The 23,347-nt window shown below is 36.2% G+C and overlaps 1 protein-coding gene across 1 annotated transcript in view; it reads left to right on the top strand.

Annotated features, from left to right (window-relative positions):
- Positions 1-23,347, top strand: part of ITGA1 (integrin subunit alpha 1) — a 164,402-nt gene that overhangs the window by 126,749 nt on the left and 14,306 nt on the right. Inside the window, exons 16-28 of the mRNA XM_061129817.1 lie at positions 2,011-2,177; positions 3,536-3,672; positions 5,615-5,725; positions 7,799-8,008; positions 9,903-9,983; positions 10,420-10,496; positions 13,496-13,585; positions 15,432-15,534; positions 17,167-17,280; positions 17,448-17,552; positions 17,715-17,819; positions 19,241-19,333; positions 21,698-21,814. Of these exons, the coding sequence (XP_060985800.1) occupies positions 2,011-2,177; positions 3,536-3,672; positions 5,615-5,725; positions 7,799-8,008; positions 9,903-9,983; positions 10,420-10,496; positions 13,496-13,585; positions 15,432-15,534; positions 17,167-17,280; positions 17,448-17,552; positions 17,715-17,819; positions 19,241-19,333; positions 21,698-21,814 (1,510 nt within the window). The remainder of the gene's footprint in view (positions 1-2,010; positions 2,178-3,535; positions 3,673-5,614; positions 5,726-7,798; positions 8,009-9,902; positions 9,984-10,419; positions 10,497-13,495; positions 13,586-15,431; positions 15,535-17,166; positions 17,281-17,447; positions 17,553-17,714; positions 17,820-19,240; positions 19,334-21,697; positions 21,815-23,347) is intronic.

Raw genomic sequence — 23,347 nt, 5'->3', positions numbered from 1 at the left:
AGAGAAGTTTGAATAAATAGATTATGGTTCATGCATTTGTTGAAATAGTATGCTGCTGCTGCTGCTAAATCGCTTCAATCGTGTCCGACTCTGTGCAACCCCATAGATGGCAGCCCACCAGGCTCCTCAGTCCCTGGGACTCTCCTAATGTTCTCAAAAAAACAGAAATATTGGAAAGTTGCTTATAATATTTTTAAGTAGGTATACTTATGTATATACCTGGGCCAGTGTTTGTATATGCATATGTGTGTTTATCTATCTATCTATATATGTATTTGAATGGTGATTAGTGCTGGGTGATAGAATTACAACTGATTTGTATTTTGTTTCTTTTTTTATGTTTTCTTATTTTCTATGGGTAAATATTTTTACGAGAAAAAAATATAATTTTTTTACATGCAAAAACATTAGCAGAGTCCTATGTATTCACAAGATCGTTGTCGTTTAGTTGCTAAGTCATGTCTGACTCTTTTGCAACCCATGGACTGTAGCTCACCAGGCTCCTCTGTCCAAGGGGATTCTCCTGGCAAAAATACTGGAGTGGGTTGCCATTCCTTTCTCCAGGGCATCTTACCGACCAGGGATTGATCCCACATTTCCTGCATTGGCAGGCGGATTCTAAGAGCCAGTCTGATTGTAAAGCAGAAGCCAGATAAAGGTATTTAACAATTATACTGGCTATATTCTAAGGCGTTGACCTCAGGCTCCATATACTCTCTTTGCCTAATTTTGGATTACTGTCTTCTCACTTTGGATTAGTGGAAATCACCGGGCATTGGAATTAGAAAGACTGGGTTTAAATCCTAGTTTAAATACCTGGACAGCTTCTGACAAAATAATCTCTCAAAGTCTTGGTTACATATGAAGCAGAGAAAATAATATGTCTTGTTATGAAAGTTAATTTAAAATGTAAATGAATAATAAATGGCTTGTATATAATAATAAATAGCACAGTACTTCTCGTGCTATTCTGTTTCTCTTTCCCAGAAATAGGAGCAGGGCTGACCCTACAAGAAGAACAGACAAGTATTAGAGTGCAACAAAGTTGTCCAGGGGTCCTCTGGGTGCTTCCCAGGTTGGGAACAAACTCAAAGGTGCTGAAATATGGTTTTGGTTCTGAGTTTGCACCTGGCCACTTGATTTCATCTCTTTTCTATCATAGCAAATCACAGTTCCTTGGCCTATCAATTGTAAGGAATGAAAATTAATTTTCCTTGTACCTTTCTGATTTCCTGGGTAAGACTTCTGTAATCAAAGACAGATTAACAGAAAAAAAAACTAAAACAAACAAAAACCAGAAAATACCCAGAAGTTTATTAGAACACATATACCTCATGTATACATGGGAGATATTGAATAACTCTCTGAGGTAGCTTAGAATTCACACTTAAAAATTACCTTAATAGGGAAAGGAAAGGGAGATGTAGGCCTCTTAGGGAAAATAAACAATTTTTAGGAAAGATGTATAATAGGCCCTTAAAAGAATATATGGGAGGTAAAGCAGTTTGTAACAAAGTTTGTCTGGGTGTGGTGTCCCCTCCAGCCTCCTCTTCTGTGACAAGTCAGTCTTTTCTGGTTGATGACACTCTTGGGAAAGGATTTATGACAACTGAGTTCTCTTTAGAGGATGCATCTTTAGGCAGTTAATTGGAGTTCTGAGAAAGCCTCTCAGCATTTGTTGTATTTTAAGTGCCTGCAGTTCAAATGATCAGTATACCAAAGTGACATGCTTTGCGATGGTGTGTCCCAAACTCTTATATTTTAGGGTGACATATTCTGTCACCCTTCAGAACCCAATGCCTAACTTGGTTCCAGAATAACCAGGGTGTCTTCAAAACATCAGATATAATCTCTTCTGTATCAAAGCTTCATGAGAGAAAGGCATCCTGAGAACCCATGCTGCATACAAAGAAGAATCATCTCGGATGACTCACTTTGCACTCCCAAAAGGATGTCCATGCATTAAATGTAAAAATAAGTAGTGACCCCACATGGCTTATGCATTTGCAGGTCTCGAGATGTGGCTGTTGTTAAAGTGACCATGAATTTTGAACCCAATAAAGTGAATATTCAAAAGAAAAACTGCCGTGTGGAGGGAAAGGAAACAGTGTGTATAAATGCCACGGTGTGTTTCAATGTGAAATTGAAGTCCAAAGAAAACATGGTTTATGAAGCTGGTAAGTGTCATACGTACAGAAGTACTTTGGAGCAGGAGGACAGTGTATTCTATTGCCCCCACAGGATGAATCCAGTAAGATAGTGTCTTCCCCTCAGTGATAGGAATCTTATATCACATTTGCCTCTGTGAACATACTGAACCTTGAAAAAAATTTTAGTGTAGAAGGAATGGGTTATTGGAACCTGTAAATTCTGGAGCAGAAACTACATACTTATATTTGGTTGCCTTCCATAGTTGGCTTCCGTATTTCTCCTCTGGCTCTCCTATTTACTCTGAACAATCAAGTGCTAGAGAAAGAGAAAGAGACACCAATTCTAAGGCAGAGTTGAAGACTTGGCTCTCTCCAGTAAGACTGATATTACAAAGGATCTGAATGCCCCCACCTTCCTGAGATCTCTGCTCCAATCAGAAGGTGACCCTTGTTTTTTAGGGTCAAACAGATCCCATGTGTGTTCTCAGGCACATTACATCAGCCTGGGTATCCCTTTTTTGCCTATATTCTACAATTCCTAAAGCAGTTTTTAATGATATTGACACATGTTGGAGCCAAAACTGTGAAGATCACTGCCTGCCCAATAGTAGTTCAGTCTGCAAACCAAATATAAGTAGAATGAGAAAAATGATTAATCCTTAAAATCTATTTTTCTTAGTGTATACTACATGTGCCCATTTATGATCTGCAGTAGACCTCTGACTGGAAAATAAATGAGGTATAGGAATGTAAAATAATAACTTACATTATCATATGCAACATTATTTGTCTTATTTTTATAAGGTAATTAAGCAAGGAAATAAGAAAGATTGTTGCCTTCATATAAGGTATAAGGCCTAACTTGTTTTCCTTATTCTGGTATGCTTATTTTATTAAACTTTTATTTATTTAGCTTATTTTATTATATCCTTTGAACAGTCAAAAATGACATCTTTTATAACATGTTTAAAATATCATTAATGTATATTTTTGCCTCTGTTGAAATACAACATAGTCAATATTCTAAACAGGGGTCTAACATTTCTAAATTAACAAAAAAAAAAGCTAAGTGAAAACCCAGTAAACATACCCACGTGTTCAAGAAATTAGGTGGTATGTAGGTAGGTGTGTGTACACATACAAATACATTTTAAAATAAGTGTAATTAAACATTAAAAGCCTTGCAAACTTGGAGAGTTCTTTAGAGTTCCTCAAGATTACCTTCATGACTGCAAATACCATTGTACTACAGTAGTATGAATATGTTGAATAACTTGTGTTGACTGGTTGCTCTAGAGATTTTTCTATAATATTAATGAGCTGGGTCATATGATAATAACCCCAAATGAACATGTCTGCCAATTATTCTTTTTTTATTTTTATAGATATGCAGTACCGTGTCACATTAGATTCTCTAAGACAGATATCACGGAGTTTTTTCTCTGGAACTCAAGAGAGGAAGATTCAAAGAAACATCACAGTTCGAGAGTCAGAATGCACTAAGCATTCCTTCTACATGTTGGCAAGTAAATCATATATAATAGCTGACTTATTCCGGATCAAAATAAAATAGAGATGCCTTATTTCAAGTCAGTCAATCTTACATTTACTTCAAAGTGCAAATCATGAATTAAACTTTGTTCACTTTTCTTATAAAATCACAGATCTGATTTTCTAATTTCTAAATATATTTCATAAAGCTATCTTTCATATTCCTTCTGTATGCTATCAGACATCCATATATTATAGAACAGTAAAAGGCATGGTGCACCAGTTGATAGAGATCTTGTATTTCATTCATTTATTCATTTCATTCATTCATTCTTTCAACTTGAAAGCATCACCGAACTTTTGTAGGCCCTGTCCGTCAATTGTGGCTAAGTGGTTAAATGCCCTGAGGGGAAACTGTTGGGCCTTATGCTTTCTGGGGTCTGTTTTTGTCCATTGAACTATATGTTTCACTCTTTGACTTTAGACTGAAGGAAAAATATCTGGCATTTTCCGTCATCTGTAAGCTTTATGCTACCTGTTTCTATTTTAGTGGATGAAGGAGCCTTGGAAAGCAAATTATTAACCTCTAGAGATGGCTGCTAAGCCAGTTTGAACCATTTGAAATGTATTTTATTGCATCATTGTGTACATGGAGCAAGAGTCTCTTAAAATGTATGTGACACTAAAGAAAAAGGAGAGAAGAACAGATGTACTGAGAAAACCCTGATGTTAGTAATGGAGATTGAAACTTAGAGACTTGAACATGATCTTGGAATTTTAAATGAAATAAGCCTATTTGCCCCCTTCTGACTTATTTCATTATTCCTGATGTATTCATGTTTTATATTTTGAAAATATTGTAGTCAGGGGCAGGAAAGTGACAGAAGATATGCAAGCTGGTGTGCCATGTTTATTCTTCCTCAGTAATTTTCAAGTTAATATTCCTCATGACATATATCAAGATAAGCATTTTTGGTCAATATTGAATTCAATCTATGGTGAGAAAAATAAAAATGGAGTTAATTTCCTATTTGCTTCATCAGAATTGAAACTTTAGGAGTTAGGACTTGGATAAAATTTGAAAAGGTGTGAAGCCAGATTTGGCAGTGTCTCCAACCTACTCACTGTTGTATATATTTCTCCAAAAATTTAGCATCTAGCTATATCTAGGCACTGGTATTGAAAGGAATGAACTAGTTTCAAAATTTCCAAAATACTTCTGGATTTTGATGGATACTTTAACGTTTGTTATAGAGTCAGCCAGCAGGGAATTTGTAGCACAGCTTCCCTACATTCTGAGTAATTTTGACAAAGTGGTTTAGTCTCTTAGAGGCTCAGTTTTATTTATCTGTAAAATAAAGATTGTAATTATTTTGTGTCTTGGAAGATTGTTGAAATAATTCTCAATAATGTGTATAAAACTCATAATTCTGGCCATGCCATAAATGATGGCTGTCACTGATGGTAATAAAAGCAATATTGATCATATCCATATTATTTTCATATCCTTTTACATTATAAAATTTTTACAACTCAAGGTATATATCATATTAAAGAAATGCAACTCAGTTTAAAGAAGGGTTGCTCTCTTGAAGTTGAGAGATGTTCCTAGAAGTATTACATAATGTTTTTTAGCTCAAGGTCTCAAGAGAAATGATATTGTTATGCAAGTAGCTTGAAGTTGTACATCCTGACATGGCCAAGTACAACCTATCCATCATTCCAGCAGGCCTGTCTGAGAAGCTGGACGTGAGTCAGCTGGTCACAGTCAGAAGCCTCTATGTTCTGGAAGTGTCCCTTGTCAAGGCAGAAGGGCAGTCTCTCTCTAGTGAAGCAAAAGCTTAATCAGGTCATATGTCAGATCAGGAGCACAAGAAGATCCAATAAGCCTGAACCATGGGGCAGAAGAAGAAAGCCATCACAGGGCCCAAGGAATATGATGCCAATGACATATTCTGTGTTTTGACCTCTAGGACAAGCATGACTTTCGGGACTCTGTGAGAATAACTTTGGATTTTAATCTTACCGATCCAGAAAATGGGCCTGTTCTTGATGATTCTCTACCAAATTCAGTACATGAATATGTAAGTCAGATTTTTAAAATTTAGAATGCCTATTTGTGAATATATTAGGAAAAAAACCTGAAACATATAAACAGATGCACACACACAAGCCTAAAGCAATTATATTAATTTTTTTTTAAAAGGCATTAGATTTTTCTAGATTTTTCTCAATTCTTCTTACTTCCTTTTGCTGGAGTTTAAGGGAACTTACAAATGACACCTATTTTTATCTTTTCTGAATTTAGGAGCAATTGAAAGAAAGACATGGGTTGGCCAACTGGAACTCCCCTTTATTATCAATGAACACTGGGTTCCAGGGCATGGTTTGAGTATAATGGGGGTCCTCCTACAGAGCCAGGCTGAGGCCACAGGTAACTAAATAGGTCATTAGCAGTACTCACTAATCTCAGGCCTTCCAGAGGACCCACTTTGTAAAACTTGCAGAATGGAAATGTGATGTATGCTTCCTGCTGGGCTCACCACTACCCCAACAACAGAAGACAGAGGAAGAGACTAAACTGTGCTCATCTAGTTTATGCTCCCAAGTTCAGACTACTGTCTGATCGCTGCAAAAGAGTGAGATTGTGAGTGTGGCACTGATGGAGTTTGTTAGTCATGCAGGCATATCTGATTCTTTGTGACCCCGTGGGCCACCAGGGCTCCTCTGCCCATGGGGTTTTCCAGACAAGAATACTGGAGTGGGTTGCCATTACCTTCTCCAACTAGTGGAGTTGAGATGGGAAATTTGTTTTCCCCTGCACCTATCTTCTGCTTTCCCTTCCTTCCTTACAAATATATTTACTGAGTGTCTTTCATGTTTCAGGCATCAGAACTTGCAGTTCTAACCTAGGAAACAAGTATTAGGTAGTCATTACAGGACATGCCCTGGAGGAGAACTTCAGAGCTCAAAGGGAACTTCTGCTACACTGAAGTATCAAGGATTAGAAAGTGAAAGGTGAAAGTCGCTCAGTTGTGTCTGACTCTTTGTGACCCCATGGACTATATAGTCCATGGAATTCTCCAGGCCAGAATACTGGAGTGGGTAGCCATTCCCTTCTCCAGGGGATCTTCCCAACCCTCCCTGGAACTTAGGCCACTGCAGTTGAGACCTGAAGCACAGGAAGATTTTTCCATCTTATTAGAGGAGTGGAGAAGGCAGTGTTGCAGGAAGAGGGATACCTGCCAAGGTTCAGAGACATAAAAGAAACTCAGTAAGCTTACTAGTGCTGCTGAAGCTCAAGAGCAAGGGCAGAAGGCGATGTGAGATGAGACAGGAGGTACAGGCAGGAGCCAGATCACCAGGACTTTGTGACGCTGCGCAGACTTTAATTGTTCCTGAAGAGCCGATGAATGCTCTTGATGGCTTTAGTTGGTTTGGTGATTCCACTGGATTTTGGGGGGTTCTTTGAAGAATTACTTCAGCTGCAAGGTGGAAAATGTTTGGAGGGAATCAAGAGTGGGTATGGAAGACCAGTCAGGGAGTTGTTGCTTTAGTTCAGGGGAGCAAGTAAGAAGAGCTGGCTAGAGATAGAGGTGGAAATGCAGAGGCAAGGAGGTGTGGAAGATATTTAGAACAGAGAAGAGTGGATGGTTCTTGGTGATGGACTGAATAAGGGGGAGGGGCTGAATGAAGAAGAGGAGTCAAGGAAAGCGTCCAGTTAGGTGGCTTGATCTTTTTCTACCCGCTTGACTGAAGCTATTATGACCTTAAGTATTTGATTCTTTAAAACAGAAAATCTCATGATCAGAGTTGAGTGTTACAGTGTTCTCTCATAACTTTGGATCCTGGAGTACTTGACTTATTTCTTTGAAACTGTTCAGTTCTGGCGGATGAAAGCCAGTGAAAAACATCTGTGAAAACTGTGCATTCCTTAAAAGACTGGAAAAATTTATAGCCAAAAGTAAAAATTATTATTTTCCCCTATAAATTATAGGAACAACTATAAAAATTCCTTATGATTTCTGCAGTGAAATCTGTTCTCTTTATGACCTGCTTATTTTGGAAATATGTCATTTCTTTTATGCAAGTTCATAGGTAATTTTCAAAAATGCCTAGCTAAATTTTGAAAAATTGCTTTTCTGTGACTATTTCAGATTCCCTTTGCCAAAGATTGTGGAAACAAGGAAAAATGTGTCTCAGACCTTGCCTTGGATGTATCCACCACAGAAAAGGGCCTGCTTATTGTCAAGTCCCACAATGATAAGTTCAATGTTAGCCTCACGGTCAAAAATAAAAAGGACAGTGCCTATAACACCAGAACCATAGTGAATTATTCTCCAAATCTAATTTTTTCAGGAATTGAGGTAAACCTTTACTTTTATATTTATTTATTCTTGTAATAATCATGCATTGAACCTACTTTTCATACTACTTGGGTAACTTTTATTACATTGATTTTAGAAGACTAGAAAGCATTTTGTACAAAACTAGCACTTACTAATGATGAAAGGACCAAACTTTTTTTTTAAAAAAAAGTTTTTGTTTTGATGTATTTCTTTAGAGGTTGTATGACTCTTCTTGGATTCAATATCCAGAAAGGATAGCTGATGTACAAAAACTGTAGGCTTCACAGAAGCCTTACATCACTGAAATTGAGACTAACCCAAGAAAAAATAAAGTCAAAGAGGTTAACAGAAGGGCAGAGAAGGAGCAGTACATTTGCTGAACAATAACAAAACATTTATGTGCATAAAAATCAAGATACCATTCCCCATTTTCTATGCACGATCCTTACATTGGCAAGGGAGCTGTATTAAATGACTATGTCTCATTGTCATGACAGAAGGGTTTTTTTTTATTATTATTATTTTGGCAATAACATACAGCTGCATAAGATGCTCTATCAGGATTAATTAATACTTCCAAATTTGAACTTTGCTTTTAATTATGATCTCTGAATTAACTCCCCTGAATTAAAATTCTGTGTATATTTATATGAGTTAGTACTATATATGATTCATATTAAAACCAAGTATGCTTAATATATATAATACTAAAACTTTAATTGTCCAGGTTCTGTAAATTCAGATTTTCACTGACATGTGTGTGTGTGTGTGTGTGTGTTAGTTGCTCAGTCGTGTCCAACTCTGCGACCCCATGGACTGTAGCCCACCAGGCTCCTCTGTCCAAGGGATTCTCCAGCCAAGAGTACTGGAGTGGGTTGCCATTTCCTTCTCCAATTTATTAGGACATCACTCAGGAACATGATACTAAGATAGACTTAAAAAATATCCTATATTACTGGCACATAGTTTAGATTCAGTAAAGAATGTTAAATAAAAATCTCAATGAGCAAAGCAATGCCAGGAAAATAGTACCCCTGAATGTTTCTGAGAAAAGAGGACTGTATTGAAAGTCACTCTCTGTATCTTCTTCAACTGACTTCATGGCCTTGGCAGAGAGACAGAGAAATCAATGAAGCCTCTCTCCAAATACTTTTATTTACAATAACAATCCTAATAATGATAGTTTTTTCTTGAGTCATATTATGTGCCAGACACTGTTCTACAAGCTTTATTTATTTAATTCTCATTAATTCCTTTGCAAGTAGGGTGTTCCTATACTACAGAGATTCTAAGATAAACCCTTTTTACACTTAAATGCTTCTGTAATTGCATTTTACAATATATATGCTTATTTTACGGGAGGCATTATTGTTTCCTTTTTGTTGTATGTAAAATACTAGTGAGTCTAACATTCAAAGGCATTTTCAACTTGATGAGATAGAGTTTGACTAACCCTGGTAAATGGAAAATCAGACCCAGAGAAGAGAGGAGTCCTGATGAAGATAAAGCTAACAGTGTGGGCCTCAGAGTTTAAATCCTGGTGGTCCCAGGTCAGAGCTCAAGCTCTTACCCACTTCTTCAGTGACGACCATTCACTGTGGACTTCCACGTGGTCATCCTGTAGGTGTGGATGATTTCCTACAGACACCTACTCACCCTGAGGCAGATGGTGTTAGTCCTCCCGGTTTTCAGTGGAAGATCCTGTCCTTACATTTCCTTGAGCTGTGGGACAGGTGATCTTAGAATGCTGAGACTTTCCCAAAAACTATGCTGCGAAATCTTAGCAAGGCAGCCGCTAAGGCACAGCTGGGAAAATCTGAGCTCAAGTATCTCAATCAATTCAAGTATTTCAGTCAAGTTCAAGTATTTCACCTGCGTATCTGATCTAATTCTGTTTACTTTCTCTTCCTAGGCCATCCAAAAAGACAGTTGTGAATCCAATCATAATATCACATGTAAAGTTGGCTATCCTTTCCTAAGAAAAGGAGAAATGGTAAGCAGATTATAGAAAATACATGTGGCAATTGGATACAAAAAATAATATGCTCAAAACCAAATATATAAGTGTTTCTAATGGATGTGTTTAGATGGTTGCTGGTACTTCAAGTTTCTGTTTTAAAGAGACTTTAATAATGACCATTTCATAATTACAAGGTTTATGATTGTGATCTGGTAGACAGTGGTAATATGAAAAAATAACAATGGGTGGGATATAATAATGTGATAGTGTTGGATCTGTATGTAACATTTTCTGGTGTGTTAAGATGTTTTCACATATATCTTCTCCTTTGCTCATGAAATTTGCATTATTAATTAATAAACTTAGGCAATTTTATTTTAAAAAGAAAAATATTTATATGATTTAATACTTTAATTAATGCAAAAATTCTACTTCCTTATCTGTTACTAAAGATATTTTTATTTTATAGGTAACATTCAAAATATTATTTCAGTTTAACACATCTTATCTCATGGAAAATGTGATCATTCATTTAAGTGCAACAAGGTTGGTCCCTGTATGTACATGAGTGTATGTGGATGCCTGCATATAATTTCTTTCATATATTTAAAATGTTCTGTAGACTGACTGGAACTTCTTACAGCTTTTATGTAATCAGTGGAAGTAGAAGGCAGTGAACCCCTTTGCTTCACAAAATCATCCTTATGAATAATTAGCAAAATAGAGAAATTTTCATTTAATAGAAATAATAAACCTAATTGGGTTAAACCACTGGTTCTGTGAGCCATAAAACATATTGTAATCACACATCACTTATATCTGCTAAGTTGCATTTAAATACATTAAATACATTAAAAATTTTATAGGCTTTGCTAATTTACAGACTGCCCATCAAAGTCAACTGAATCATTAAAGAGACTTCAAATTTTATGATACCCTTTTGTAGTTTAATAAATTTTATTCAAATCAGTCAAAGCTTCTGAAAGATGGTATAGACAATACACAAACTAAAAATAGCAAAAGTCTAATAAGGAAATTGAAATAGTACTTACCTTTTTTCTAAGAGTAACTATACACTGGACCATAAGCAACTTGAGGTAAACTTTTATCATTTGTTGTTTTATTCCCAGTTTAAAAAAAATCTAATAATTGAATAATTACTAAATAAATGTAAAGTTAATGTGAGAAAGTTAAGTGAGAAAATGAATTAATGAATGAGTTAATTCTGTATACTCAATTCGGTTCAATTTAGCAAATACTCATTTGAGCTCTACTATGGACAAAATAGCCCTTCCCTGGTAGCTCAGCTGGTAAAGAATTCGCCTGAAATTCAGCAGACCACAGTTGGATTCCTGGGTCAGGAAGATCCCCTGAAAGAGGGATAGACGATTTATTCCAATATTCTTGGGCTTCCCTGGTGGCTCAGATGGTAAAGAATCTGCCTGCAATGTTGGAGACCTAAATCCCTAGGTTGGGAAGATACCCTGGAGGAGGGCATGACAACCCACTCCAGTATTCTTGTCCATGGTAGCATCCCATAGACAGAGGAGCCTGGTGGGCTACAGTCCATGGGGTCACAAAGAGTCAGACAGGAAACAGTTGGACAGGACTCAAGGACTAAACACAGCACACACAGCACGTGGACAAGATCCTGACTTTGTCACTTAAATAAGTGCATGAAGCTCCTCATGAAGTGAATGTTACAGTGGGGGACTGAGACTAGTATTTAAATTAATTATCATACAGAATAGAACAAGGAAAATTTATTGAAGACATAGAAGCCATGTGTGGAGACTTAATGGAGGGTGAAATTATATCTACTTGGCAATGAAAACCCAAGAAAGCTTCATCAAGAAGGTTATAATTAAGAAGGACCTTAAAGAATGGGTAGCAATTCAGAGAGGTTGGTGGGTAGTTAGATGGAATGTTTCAAGTAAAAATGCACACACAGCTTGAGCAAAAACGCGAAGGTAGACCACTAGATCTATTTGGGGGAATATTGGGCAATCAATTTTAGTGCAAATATAGGAGAATACATAAAGGAATAATGGAAGATAAACAGGGAATGTACATCTTACCATGGATGGTGAGTATTGAATTTCGAAATGAGGCATCTTTTCTTAATTGAACAGGCCATGAAATGTTTTTGAGGGGTGAAGTCATCTGTACAGAGCTGTTTCTTTCAAAGATTAACTGGGCTGCAGTGTGGAATGGGTTAGAGGCAGGGTCCATTTACAGCAAAAGCCCAGTCACACATATATCTGTAACCCAAGACAGAGAGCTGCCTTCACTGCCCCATCACTCATATCATGCTGCTAATATACTTGGGAATAAGCAGTTATTAAAGGGTACCCGTTGCCCATTTTGTGAGACAAAATGCTAGGTGCTTGGTCACTTGGTAGAGGGGTATATATGATAATAATAATAAAAATTAATACTTACTGAGTATTCCCTATGTCCTTGGCACAATGTTAAGCATTTTACACTTGTTGCTCACTTATTATTTATTAAGAATTTAGTCATAAAATTCCCATTTTATAGATGAAGAAACTGAGGCCTGAGGCAGAGAGAGACTAAACAGCTGTCCCAAAGTAGGTCAATATCCAAGGATAATCTCAGGCCCTCTGGCCCCAGAGCCAGTGTTGGTACCTGTTATAGCACTTGTCCATGCTTTTTTACTTAATACAGGAGAGTATGAGATATGTGTATGTACATATAAATGTATAACTATCTAGGCATACATTTAACTAATATATAATTGAAATGATAACTAAAATCAGGGAGGAAGGTAGGTGTTCAACAAATAAGCACCAAGTACAAGGCATGTGCTGTGCTGTGCGTAGTCACTCAGTCGTGTCTGATTCTTTGCGACCCCATGGATTGTAGCCTGCCAGGCTCCTCTGTCCAAGGGGATTCAACCCACTGGAGTGGGTTGCCATGCTCTTCTCCAGGGGATCTTCCCAACCCAGGGATTGAACCCAGGTCTCCCTCATGGCAAGAGGATTCTTTATTGTCTGAGCGACTAGGGAAGCCCAAGTACAAGGCATAGAAGGACTGTTAAGTGAGAAGGCAAAGGTTTTAGATTTATCCTCAGCTGGGTACTCCTGAGCACATCTCCTCACAAGGGCCTCATCTGTGATAAATAAGAATCACCTGTGTGATTTATATAAACGAACACAACTTCATGAATCTTACTTTGGGCCTACTAAATCCATATTGTTCTGGGAGAAAAGTCCAGTAATCTGTGTATTTAATCTTTTGACCCAAGAATGCTTACTATTCACATAGAAGTTTGCAAAACCTTGTCATTTTCAAAAATCAGTGTCATTTTCAACCCTCGCTGCACTTGAGAATCACCTTAGGGTCTTTTAACAATATTCATCTCTGATCTTCCTCTCCACACTGAATTTTCTTTTTAAATCAGTAATTCTATTTTGTGTGTGTGTCTTTATTTAGTTACCAAAATAAACTTCTCATTCAAATGCTTAGAAAAGTCTCTAAATAGCCAACAGTTTAATCATTTGTCTGACTGCTGTGTTTTCTAGTGACAGTGAAGAGCCGCCTGAAACCCTTTTTGATAATGAAGTGAACATTTCTATCCCTGTAAAGTATGAAGTTGGACTACAGTTTTCCAGGTAGGAGAACCCCACACTTCAAGTTGATGCCTTCTTGTAACCTAGTGGATCTCAGCTTGTGGTCCCTGAACATGGGTATCAGAATCACCTGGGAGCTTCTTAGGGAGGCAGGTTCTCTGACCTCACCCCAGACGTACTGAATAAGAAATCCTGGGGAGGAGCCCCAGAAATCTGTGTTAAACCCTCTGGATGATTCTCGTGCACTCTAAAAATTGAGAACCAGCATCGTAAATAATCTGAAATGTGAGGTGCTACTGATACCAAATTGCATTAGCAGTCCAGTCTTAAGTCCTAAATGCAAGCTGAAGACCCAGAAACCCTTCATGAAAGGCAGTGTCCATAGAGGTCACCAACATATTTCTTGGCTCTTATTCTCATTGTGTGGTATCTGATTATTCTACCCATCCTGGAAATTCAAGATTAAGTCATCATTTATTGACAAGAGGTATTTATTTCCTTCAGAGGCTTTCCTGGTGGTTCAGTGATAAAGAATCCTGTGATGCAGGAGATGTGGGTTAAATCCCTGGGTCACAAAGATTCCCTGGAGGAGGAAATGGCAACCCATTCCAGTACTCCTGCCTGGGATCCCATGGACAGAAGAGCTTGGTGGGCTGTCGTCCATGGGGTTGCAAATGAGTCAGATACAACTTATCGACTTCTTGTTCTTGTTCAGTTGCTCAGTCATATCCGACTCTTTGCGACACCTTGGACTGTAGCACGGCAGGCTTCTCTGTCCTTCACCATCTCCCAGGGTTTACTCAGACTCATGTCCACTGAGTCGGTGATGCCATCCCACCATCTCATCCTCTGTCATCCTCTTCTCCTCCTGCCTTCAATCCTTCCCACCATCAGGATCTTTTCCAGTGAGTCAGCTCTTCGCATCACGTGGCCAAACTTAAAGACTAAACAGCAACAAAATTTATTTCCTCCATTATTCGTAAACCATCCTTTTTCGTAAGAATTTCTAAGCTATCCAAACACCAATTATGTTAGTAAACTTGCATGAGCAGGACTCCAGGCTTTTGCTAAATAAATATGAGCTGTGTACAAAAAGTACAAAACTCTGTGTCATTTATTCTGACTCTTGTCATGTTATTAATTTATCTTCTATGGCACTTTTGTTTTACTAATAACAGACCACAAAAATGAAAGGATTGTAGGATATACATGTAGATTTTACATATATATCTTAACCTTTAATTCTATTCACTGTTTTCTATTTTTTTTACTTTCATTTCTCTGGTACACTGACTTATCCCAAGAATTTTTCACTTATTTAAAATCAAATTTTGGCAAACATGTATTTTTTGTCTTCTCTAAACTGAAGTATTGCTTTTAAATATGTTTATGTTACATGTCCTTCTACCAAGTTCATCCAGAGAACATGGAGTTTTATGAAAAAGATTGAAAGTTTTATGAAACTTTTATGAAAAAGATTTTAACAGTAAATACATGACTTTAAATTGTGAAAAGCTAACAAATTATTAAAATCTATTTAAATTCAGCACTATTAAAAATACCAAGTTTTAGCCTGATTATTCACTAAATGTAGATGATATTAATAAATTCATGAAAACATTTCATGTCTTATCAATCAAACTTTTACTTTAAAAATTATACATATTTTAGTATTTTAAGCATTGGTAACTATTGAATTAAATTGTAATCTTTCTCACCCTCCTCAAAGATTTAACTTTAGATTTCAGGGTAAAAGAATTTGTGTTTGATTTGAAATCTCTTGAAGTACTTATGCGGGTTTTCTAGTATATAGAAAGAAAAAGTGAGGTCAAGTGAAAGTTTCACTTTGTTTTATTTTACTTTTCTTCTTCCAATTATTTCTTTTAAGCTCTGCAAGTGAATACCATATTTCAATTGCGGCCAATGAGACTGTCCCTGAAGTTATTAATTCTACTGAGGACCTTGGAAATGAAATTGATATCTTCTACTTGGTAAGAAATTACCTCTAAATTAGTGTTGTGAAAGAGTGTTTGTAAGTTTAGAAGTTAAAGTATTAACAGACACATACAAATATGTTGGTTCAACAGTTAATGTATTCCAGCATATTTTTCTTTATAATTTCTTTAAATTACATGTATATAATTTCTTTAAATTAAAATAAATTTATAATTTAAAATAGTTTTAATTTTTTATTTAGGGGCTCCCTGGTGGCTCAGATGGTAAAGAATCTGCCTGCAATGCAGCAGACCTGGCTTCAATCCATGGGTAGGGAAGATCCCCTGGAGATGGGAATGGCTACCCACTCCAGTGTTCTTGCCTGGAGAAGCCCATGGATGGGGGAGCCTGGTGGGCTACAGTCCACGGGATCTTATTTTTGTCTGGGTTGGGTCTTGGTGGCTACACCGGCTTTCCTCTAGTTGTGGAGAGTGGGGGCTACCCTCCAGTTGCAGTGCAGGGGCTTCTCATTGCCCTGGGTTCTTTCTTGCTGTGGAGCACGTGAGCTCAGAACTTGCGATTCGCGGGCTCTAGAGCACCGGCTCTGTCGTTGTGGCACACAGGCTTAGCTGCTCCACCGCGTGTGGGATTTTCCCAGACCAGGGATCAAACCTGTATCTCCTGCAGTGGCAGGCAGATTCTTTACCAGTAAGTCACCAAGGAAGCCTTAAAATAATTTTATTTAAATTGATGATAATTATACTTTCAAGCAACTTAAAAGACCCAGAGCTCTAATTTCCTTATAAGACACAAATTAGTTAGAATGACTTCCTAGAGAGAATAAGGAACCAAATAGACTCTACCTATAACCACATAGACTTTGTTTGCATTTTTTAGTATAACTAGAAAAACACTTTTAAAAAAATAACATGACTATTTCTAAAATTGTCTGGGTAATAATTTTCTTTACTCAACAAATAAATTGGTAACTCATTCTGCTCCTTGCTACATTTCATACGTGTTATATATACCGCAACTTACAGTGTTCCTACTAATGCCTCCATAAATAATGTTTTATATTACAACCTTTATTTTTATTCTTGAACCCTTCATAACAAACTTTTCCTAACCATTAGAGTAAGTAATTATGGAGTTGAGCCAGGCTGTCATTTTAGGTCATGCCTACTTACAGATACAGACTCAAGTTTTTGTTACTCAAGTAAAAAGCATCCAATTCAAATGATGGGTTTAAATCTGTATTCAGAAGAATGAAATCACACAGCATTGTTAGAAGATGGTCTCAGTGTCTCTGGGAATTGGCAATGATGAAAAAGAAAATCCTCTTACAAAGTGGAAATAAATGTACACTATCAAGAATATTTCATTGTTTTTATTTGTGCCCTTTGCTGAAATGCCTCAGATACTCTACTATTGGAATAAATTTTTGAAATATAGGCTATCAGTTTTTTCTAGGCCCATTTACTTTTCCTAGATTAGAGAATTCCACAAACAAGGAAGAAAAGGAAGAAGGAAGGAAGCAGGTGCCATAAAATCCTCTACATTCATTTTGGGGTTCAAAATATTACACAACTTAATTAATCAATTAAGAAGCAAAATCCTATGTAAGACAGAAAACTTGCTGTTGAAAGAAAAAAAGGTTACGTTTCTTTTTCTCTTTTTCCTTGTAGATTAGAAAAAGTGGGCATTTTCCAATGCCAGAACTTAAACTGTCAATTTCATTTCCCAATGTGACATCGGATGGTTTTCCTGTACTGTACCCAAGTGGATGGTCGTCTTCCGAGGTAAGTCATGTGTGCCTCAGAGTTACGCTTCTTCTATATTGCACACTTCCCAGGAGGGATCATTTGTGGTTGGCAATGTCTATCATTCACAGATTCTTCACATTATTGTACCAGTCATTTTTCCCTCTGATATCTCATCTGATAAAAGACATGTTTTTATTTCTTAGAATGTCAACTGCATACCCAGTAACCTTCAGGATCCTTTTGGTATCCACACTGGGAAGAAAATAATGATATCCAAATCCGAAGATATCAAACGAGGCACCATTCTGGTAAATTCAAATTAGCAAGACAAGTACTCATTTTACCTCATGCTTTCCAAGTGAATAAATTCAATATCAACCTAAAAATAACTATGATGTAGAATATTTTTAATATGCTATCTTTTATCAAATGGCATGAATACTAATTTATACCTCTGGGCATTTAAACAGGATTGCAGTGCATGTAAATTTGCCACCATCACATGTAATCTGATTCCGTCTGACACGAGCCAAGTGAATGTTTCACTTATCTTATGGAAACCAACTTTTATAAAAGTAAGTGATTGTATAGTTCTCTGCAATAATTGAATAATATAAACAAATATTCATCACTTAATAAAACAAAGCAGAGTGCATCTTTAGAAAGAACGTAAGACTGAAAGCCTATACAAATGTGATCCAAGCCTCAGCTCCACTAAATCAACTATTTGGATGTCATTCTCCTTGTCTCTTGGGCTTCCCTTGTGGCTCAGCTGGTAAAGAATCCGCCTGCAATGCAGGAGACCTGGGTTCAATCCCTGGGTTGGGAAGATTCCCTAGAGAAGGGAAAGGCTACCCACTCCCATATTCTGGCCTGGAGAATTCCATGGACACTATAGTCCACGGGGTTGCAAATAAGTCAGACATGACTGAGTGACTTTCACTCACTCACTTCCTTGTCTGTTAGTAACTAAGTTATTTCCAAGGTCCCCTTTTCATATATATGCTTTTTTAAAGTTTCTCTTATTCTTTCCTTTGCACTTTCCTTAATACCTTAGAACTCAGTTAAGATACAAAGAATCGGGGAAGGTGAGGGTGGGATGATTTGAGAGAATAGCACTGAAACATGTATATTACCATATGTGAAATAAATCACCAGTCCAAGTTTGATGCATGAAACAGGGCACTCAAAGCCGGTGCACTGGGACAGGCCAGAGGGATGGGATGGGTGGGAGGTGGGAGGGGGGTTCAGATGGGGGACACATGTACACCCATGGCTGATTCATGTCAATGTATGGCAAAAACCAGCACAATATTGTAAAGTAATTAGCCTCCAATTAAAATAAATTAGTTAATTTTTTAAAAAAGAAACAAAGAATCATGGAGAGATAATCCTTGACAGCATTAACAAAGATTAGAGCTAATGTATATTATAAATTTATTGCATTACACTGTCTATCTATTTTGGAGGACATTTTGACACCTAATAAAGTCAAATCCATCTGACAATTGGCTACTTTAAAACTTAATCCATTGCATTTTATATTATTTGTTTCCCTATTAGAAATATTTTGTTAATTATATGAAATTTCTATTTTTAGATTTGATCATATTAAGTTGCTATCTTTAATAAATCATCAATTGTTGAATATTGGTAATTTCAATTTAATTCTAAACACATAAACCTCATTACCAGAGAGTAGCTATGCCATACCTAATTACATGAAAGGAGGGCAGGATTTGGAGTTCATTTTGCAAAGGAAAAATTTTAATAGAAACTGTGTTATTTAGAAAAATTCTATAATAAGGATCTAAGTGAGAATCTGAGTGCAGAGAGGAAAGGTGGATACAGAGTCATCATTTCCTACCACGAATGCCATCTGGATGTTAAATGTTTCAATCTCAGGAAATTTTTAGTTTGAAAAACTGCTCTAAAACATGGCTAGCTCTCATTGTGACTAGTTCCATATGCTGAAAATAAATTGTTTGCTTTTCAGGCACATTTTTCCAGCTTAAATCTTACTGTAAGGGCAGAACTTCAGAGTGAAAATACATCACTAGTTTTAAGTGCTGGCAATCAAAAAAGAGAGGTAAGTGCGACTTCAAGTTTTGAAAACATTATACATTTCACTCCATTTGTGACATAACATTTTATATTTGCTTATAGTCCCTAAAGCAGTGACTAGCACTGCTCTCAATAAGTGACAGACACTTTCTGCTTCAAATTACACTTGATTAGCTTCAAGTGTGATTTCAGTCTCCTTTTTTGTGAGAAACTGGGAAAAACCATGATATTTACAATTAACATGCCATGTTTGACTTTATTACTTATAACCATCACAGTAAATTGATGTTTTTATTCTTACCTTGATAACATATGATGCATTTGTAATTTTCATCCTTAAAAACTACCATTACAAAATGCAGTTGACATTGAACAGCAGATTTGAAAAACAATTTCTTTCCAGAAAGTGTCTTTACACAGTATAGGAATACTTGTAAATTTATTTAAAAAGGTTTTTCATTTAGCCATTGGGAAATATGAAACAAAAATGAAGTAATATTCCCTGACACAAATTCATGCTGGAGTTCTTCTTAAAAATACAATGGTTTGCTTTTTTCTCTTTTTTCCTATTGTAAAATAAGGTCAAAACACCTGTTATACATGTGGGCAATTGAGCATAATTTCCCCATTTATCATGAGAGCTTAAATATTTCATATGGACATCATGAGTCATAAAATTATACTTGAAACTACCAAACGTTGAGAAGTTTTCATTTTTCATTTCAAATTAGAGTGTGTTAGTCACTCAGTCATGTTTGACTCTTTCTGACACCATGGAATGTAGCCCATCAGGCTCCTCTGTCCATGGAATTCTCCAGGCAAGAATACTGGAGTGGGTTGCCATTTCCTTTTCCATCAAATTAGTATCTATTTAAAATAATTACAATGTCAGTGACTTCTGATAAGTATGTACCTTTAAAGAATATATGCATCAAATATCTGGATATAATGTTTTCTTACTTTATAAATAGCACTTTGCTTGATACATGAAAAGTTGTTCCACATGTAGAGAAGCTAAAATTTTACCAGTAAGGACCAAAAAAAAAAAAAAGTATATATTATATTGGAAAGGGTTTGGAAAAGAGTATATTTGATTACTAAATATATTTTGTTTAAATTTTATAATTAGCTTTATTTTCCCTATTTAACATTTTCTTTAACATCCCTATTTTCCCTATATTTAACATTTTAAAATATGTTATTTAAATTTTCCCAGAGAGCTGTTTTTTCTACATTTTATTCTAAAGAAAAATTATACTTAAACTGTTAAAATTACTAAAAATTATCATTTCATAGTTGTATGATCTTGGGAAAATCACTGATCGCATCCAGATTTCCATTTCTGTACCTCTAAGTTCAGGGAATTATTTTAGACGTGCTTAAAGTCTGTCTTCAAAGGTCTGATTCCACGTATGTCTATATTTTTGCCAGCTCTGTCTTCCAGATGCATGAGCAGTGACCTACTCAGAGTCAAGTGAGGGATCTGGATCAGTATCCACTCTATGCAAATATCTTCCCTGTTAGTTTTCTTTTTTACCTCTAGTCTTCCCCTCTAGGTTAAGGAATGGAGATGTTCCCCGTTAAAGGGAGATATGTAACCTTGAAGTGTTATTGGTCATTGACAGCTACCCTAAATTAGTTTTTTTTTTCCCCCTCAGAAATATAAGGGATAGGACTCAGAGCAGACAAGTTTTCTTGAGGGTTAGGTGCCATGCTGAGAGAGCTTGAGTAGCTGTAACATTAAAAGCTATCTCCTTCAAGTTTACTTCAGGTAAGATCTAATTTATAGATGCTAAGAGAATATCAACTGAAATAGACAGTGTGGTATAAAAAAAAATGCATTGAGGAAATGCATGCACAAATTTGTTCATCCGTACCCTTGAGATTTGTGCATCTCCCTGTATGAAAATTATATCTCAATTTGTTAGCAAAAAATAAAGTACATTATAATTAGAATTAAAGTTAGAATTAGAAGACCCCTTCAGGTTTATATGTCAACAACCTGTGACAACCTTCCAGTCCAAACTTATGCTATTGTGATAACGCACTGAAGGCTATTAATAAACCTTTAAAACATACAATACTGCTCATTCTCCCTGAGTGAAATTCACCTCTACCCTTGAGAATTCTGATTCATAGCTAGTTTACTCTTTATGTATGAATTTCTGGAGGATAAGATTGTAAAATTGTTTTGGTAATAATGAATATGACATGATTAGACATTTAGAATAGATGAAGGGCCTTTTAAAATGAACTCATTATTTTCTCTGTGGTAGTAATAAGATTGAGTACACTCTTTGGTAGAAAATTATAGCCTACAAGAACTCAGTGTTCTGGAAGTTCTAAGAGGTGTTTATCAATGTTAACAATCTTGTTTAATCATTTTCAGCTTGCTATCCAAATATCCAAAGATGGGCCACCAGGCAGAGTGCCACTGTGGGTTATCCTGTTGAGTGCTTTTGCTGGATTATTGCTATTAATGTTGCTCATATTAGCGCTGTGGAAGGTAAGGCTCAGAGTTCCTTAGACTTTTCTCCTTCAATTGTCAACCGCATATTGGTGAAACAAATTGATTTATCCATGCTTTGGAATATAGTATTGTATAGCCATTAAAAACACTGAAATGATAACCAAGACAAAATTAAAAAGAAAAAATATATATCTCAAACGCTGTGCACAACTTGAACCCACTTTTGTACAAGAAAAAAATAGACATATCCAAAAATTATGGAAGATCTCTCTAGAGATTGGGATTATAGGGGAATTTCATTTGTCTATAACACTGGAAATTTTAAATTAAGTATGTATTACTTTTATAAGCAGAGAAGAATGAAAACTCCCTTTTATAGAAAAAAGAAAAGAATGCATTTCTATGTAAGTTTAAGAACATAGAAGCAACAGAATTATGGTTAAGATAAAGCCCTTATCCTAATCACATATCTTTATGTATCTTAAAAATTAAATGCTTCTCTAATATATAAAAATACCACATTTTATGCAGTAGTTGCATGCCTGAGTGAGAAATGAGAGATTTGTTCAATTAGTTGATGACACAGAAATCTTATACTTTCACACACTCCTATTTCAAATCCTCCTGTAAAACTAACCTATTTTTTGTCTAGTCAATCTGTATATTTACATATCAACAGATGTTTATTTCCATATCAGTAGACGTTTTGCTTAAATTAAGATACGCAGAATCTTTCAATCTTTGTATCTTTTTCAAATTAAGCAGAAATGAAATGATACCTTTTAGGATAAATTTAATAGAGAATAAAATCTCATAGTTGAATTTAATGTTTTTCTAATGAAATATCAAATTGGCATTTATTCTAGCATTTATCACCCTATATTTTATTGTTTTGTTCAAAAGTGAAATTATCAATATGTTAAAAACAGAGATTGTGGCTACATATTCATTTTTCTGATATCTGAGCAACAGAATTGTCTTTTAATCAAATAGTTTAAATAGCAAATTTCTCCCCCATCAAATTACCAACTGCTCCTATCCATTCTGACTTACAGTGACTATCTTCATCTTTTCGGGGGGCTATTCTCAGAGAAGATGAACACAGTTATGTTAAAGATGTATGTCAGGAGCATAATAAACTAAATAGTTTATTAAATAGAATCCATAGCTTTTCTCCAGCAAAGTCTCCAGGACAGAATTCTCCTCCATCTCAGGCCTGCAGCTCTTCCTCCTACGTCATAGGGTATCCACGCTCTGTCTGTAATACCTGGCTCTGCCACACTGTGGTACCCAAGGCCTGGCTTAGTGGTGTCAAGGGTGTGCCTGGCACGTAGAAAAGGGTTTCTTTGTTTGTAAGCACCTGTGATAGGACATTTTACTGTTGGTTTCTTTCAGTATGGTCTTCTAGGCACAGCACTTGCTTATACAGTTTTAGCACACTGCTGCCAAGAGAAGGGGGAAGCCAGAGCTGATATTTAAGTAGTCTCAGACCTAGCTGCATACCTCTCCTTAAAATTAACAAATAATTTTCAGCCCTGTTTTTTGGTCATCGGTCTGAAAAGAGCTGGA

Source organism: Dama dama, chromosome 25 (genome assembly GCF_033118175.1).
Source record: "Dama dama isolate Ldn47 chromosome 25, ASM3311817v1, whole genome shotgun sequence".
Lineage (NCBI taxonomy): Eukaryota > Metazoa > Chordata > Mammalia > Artiodactyla > Cervidae > Dama > Dama dama.
This window is presented reverse-complemented; position numbering and strand designations above follow the sequence as displayed.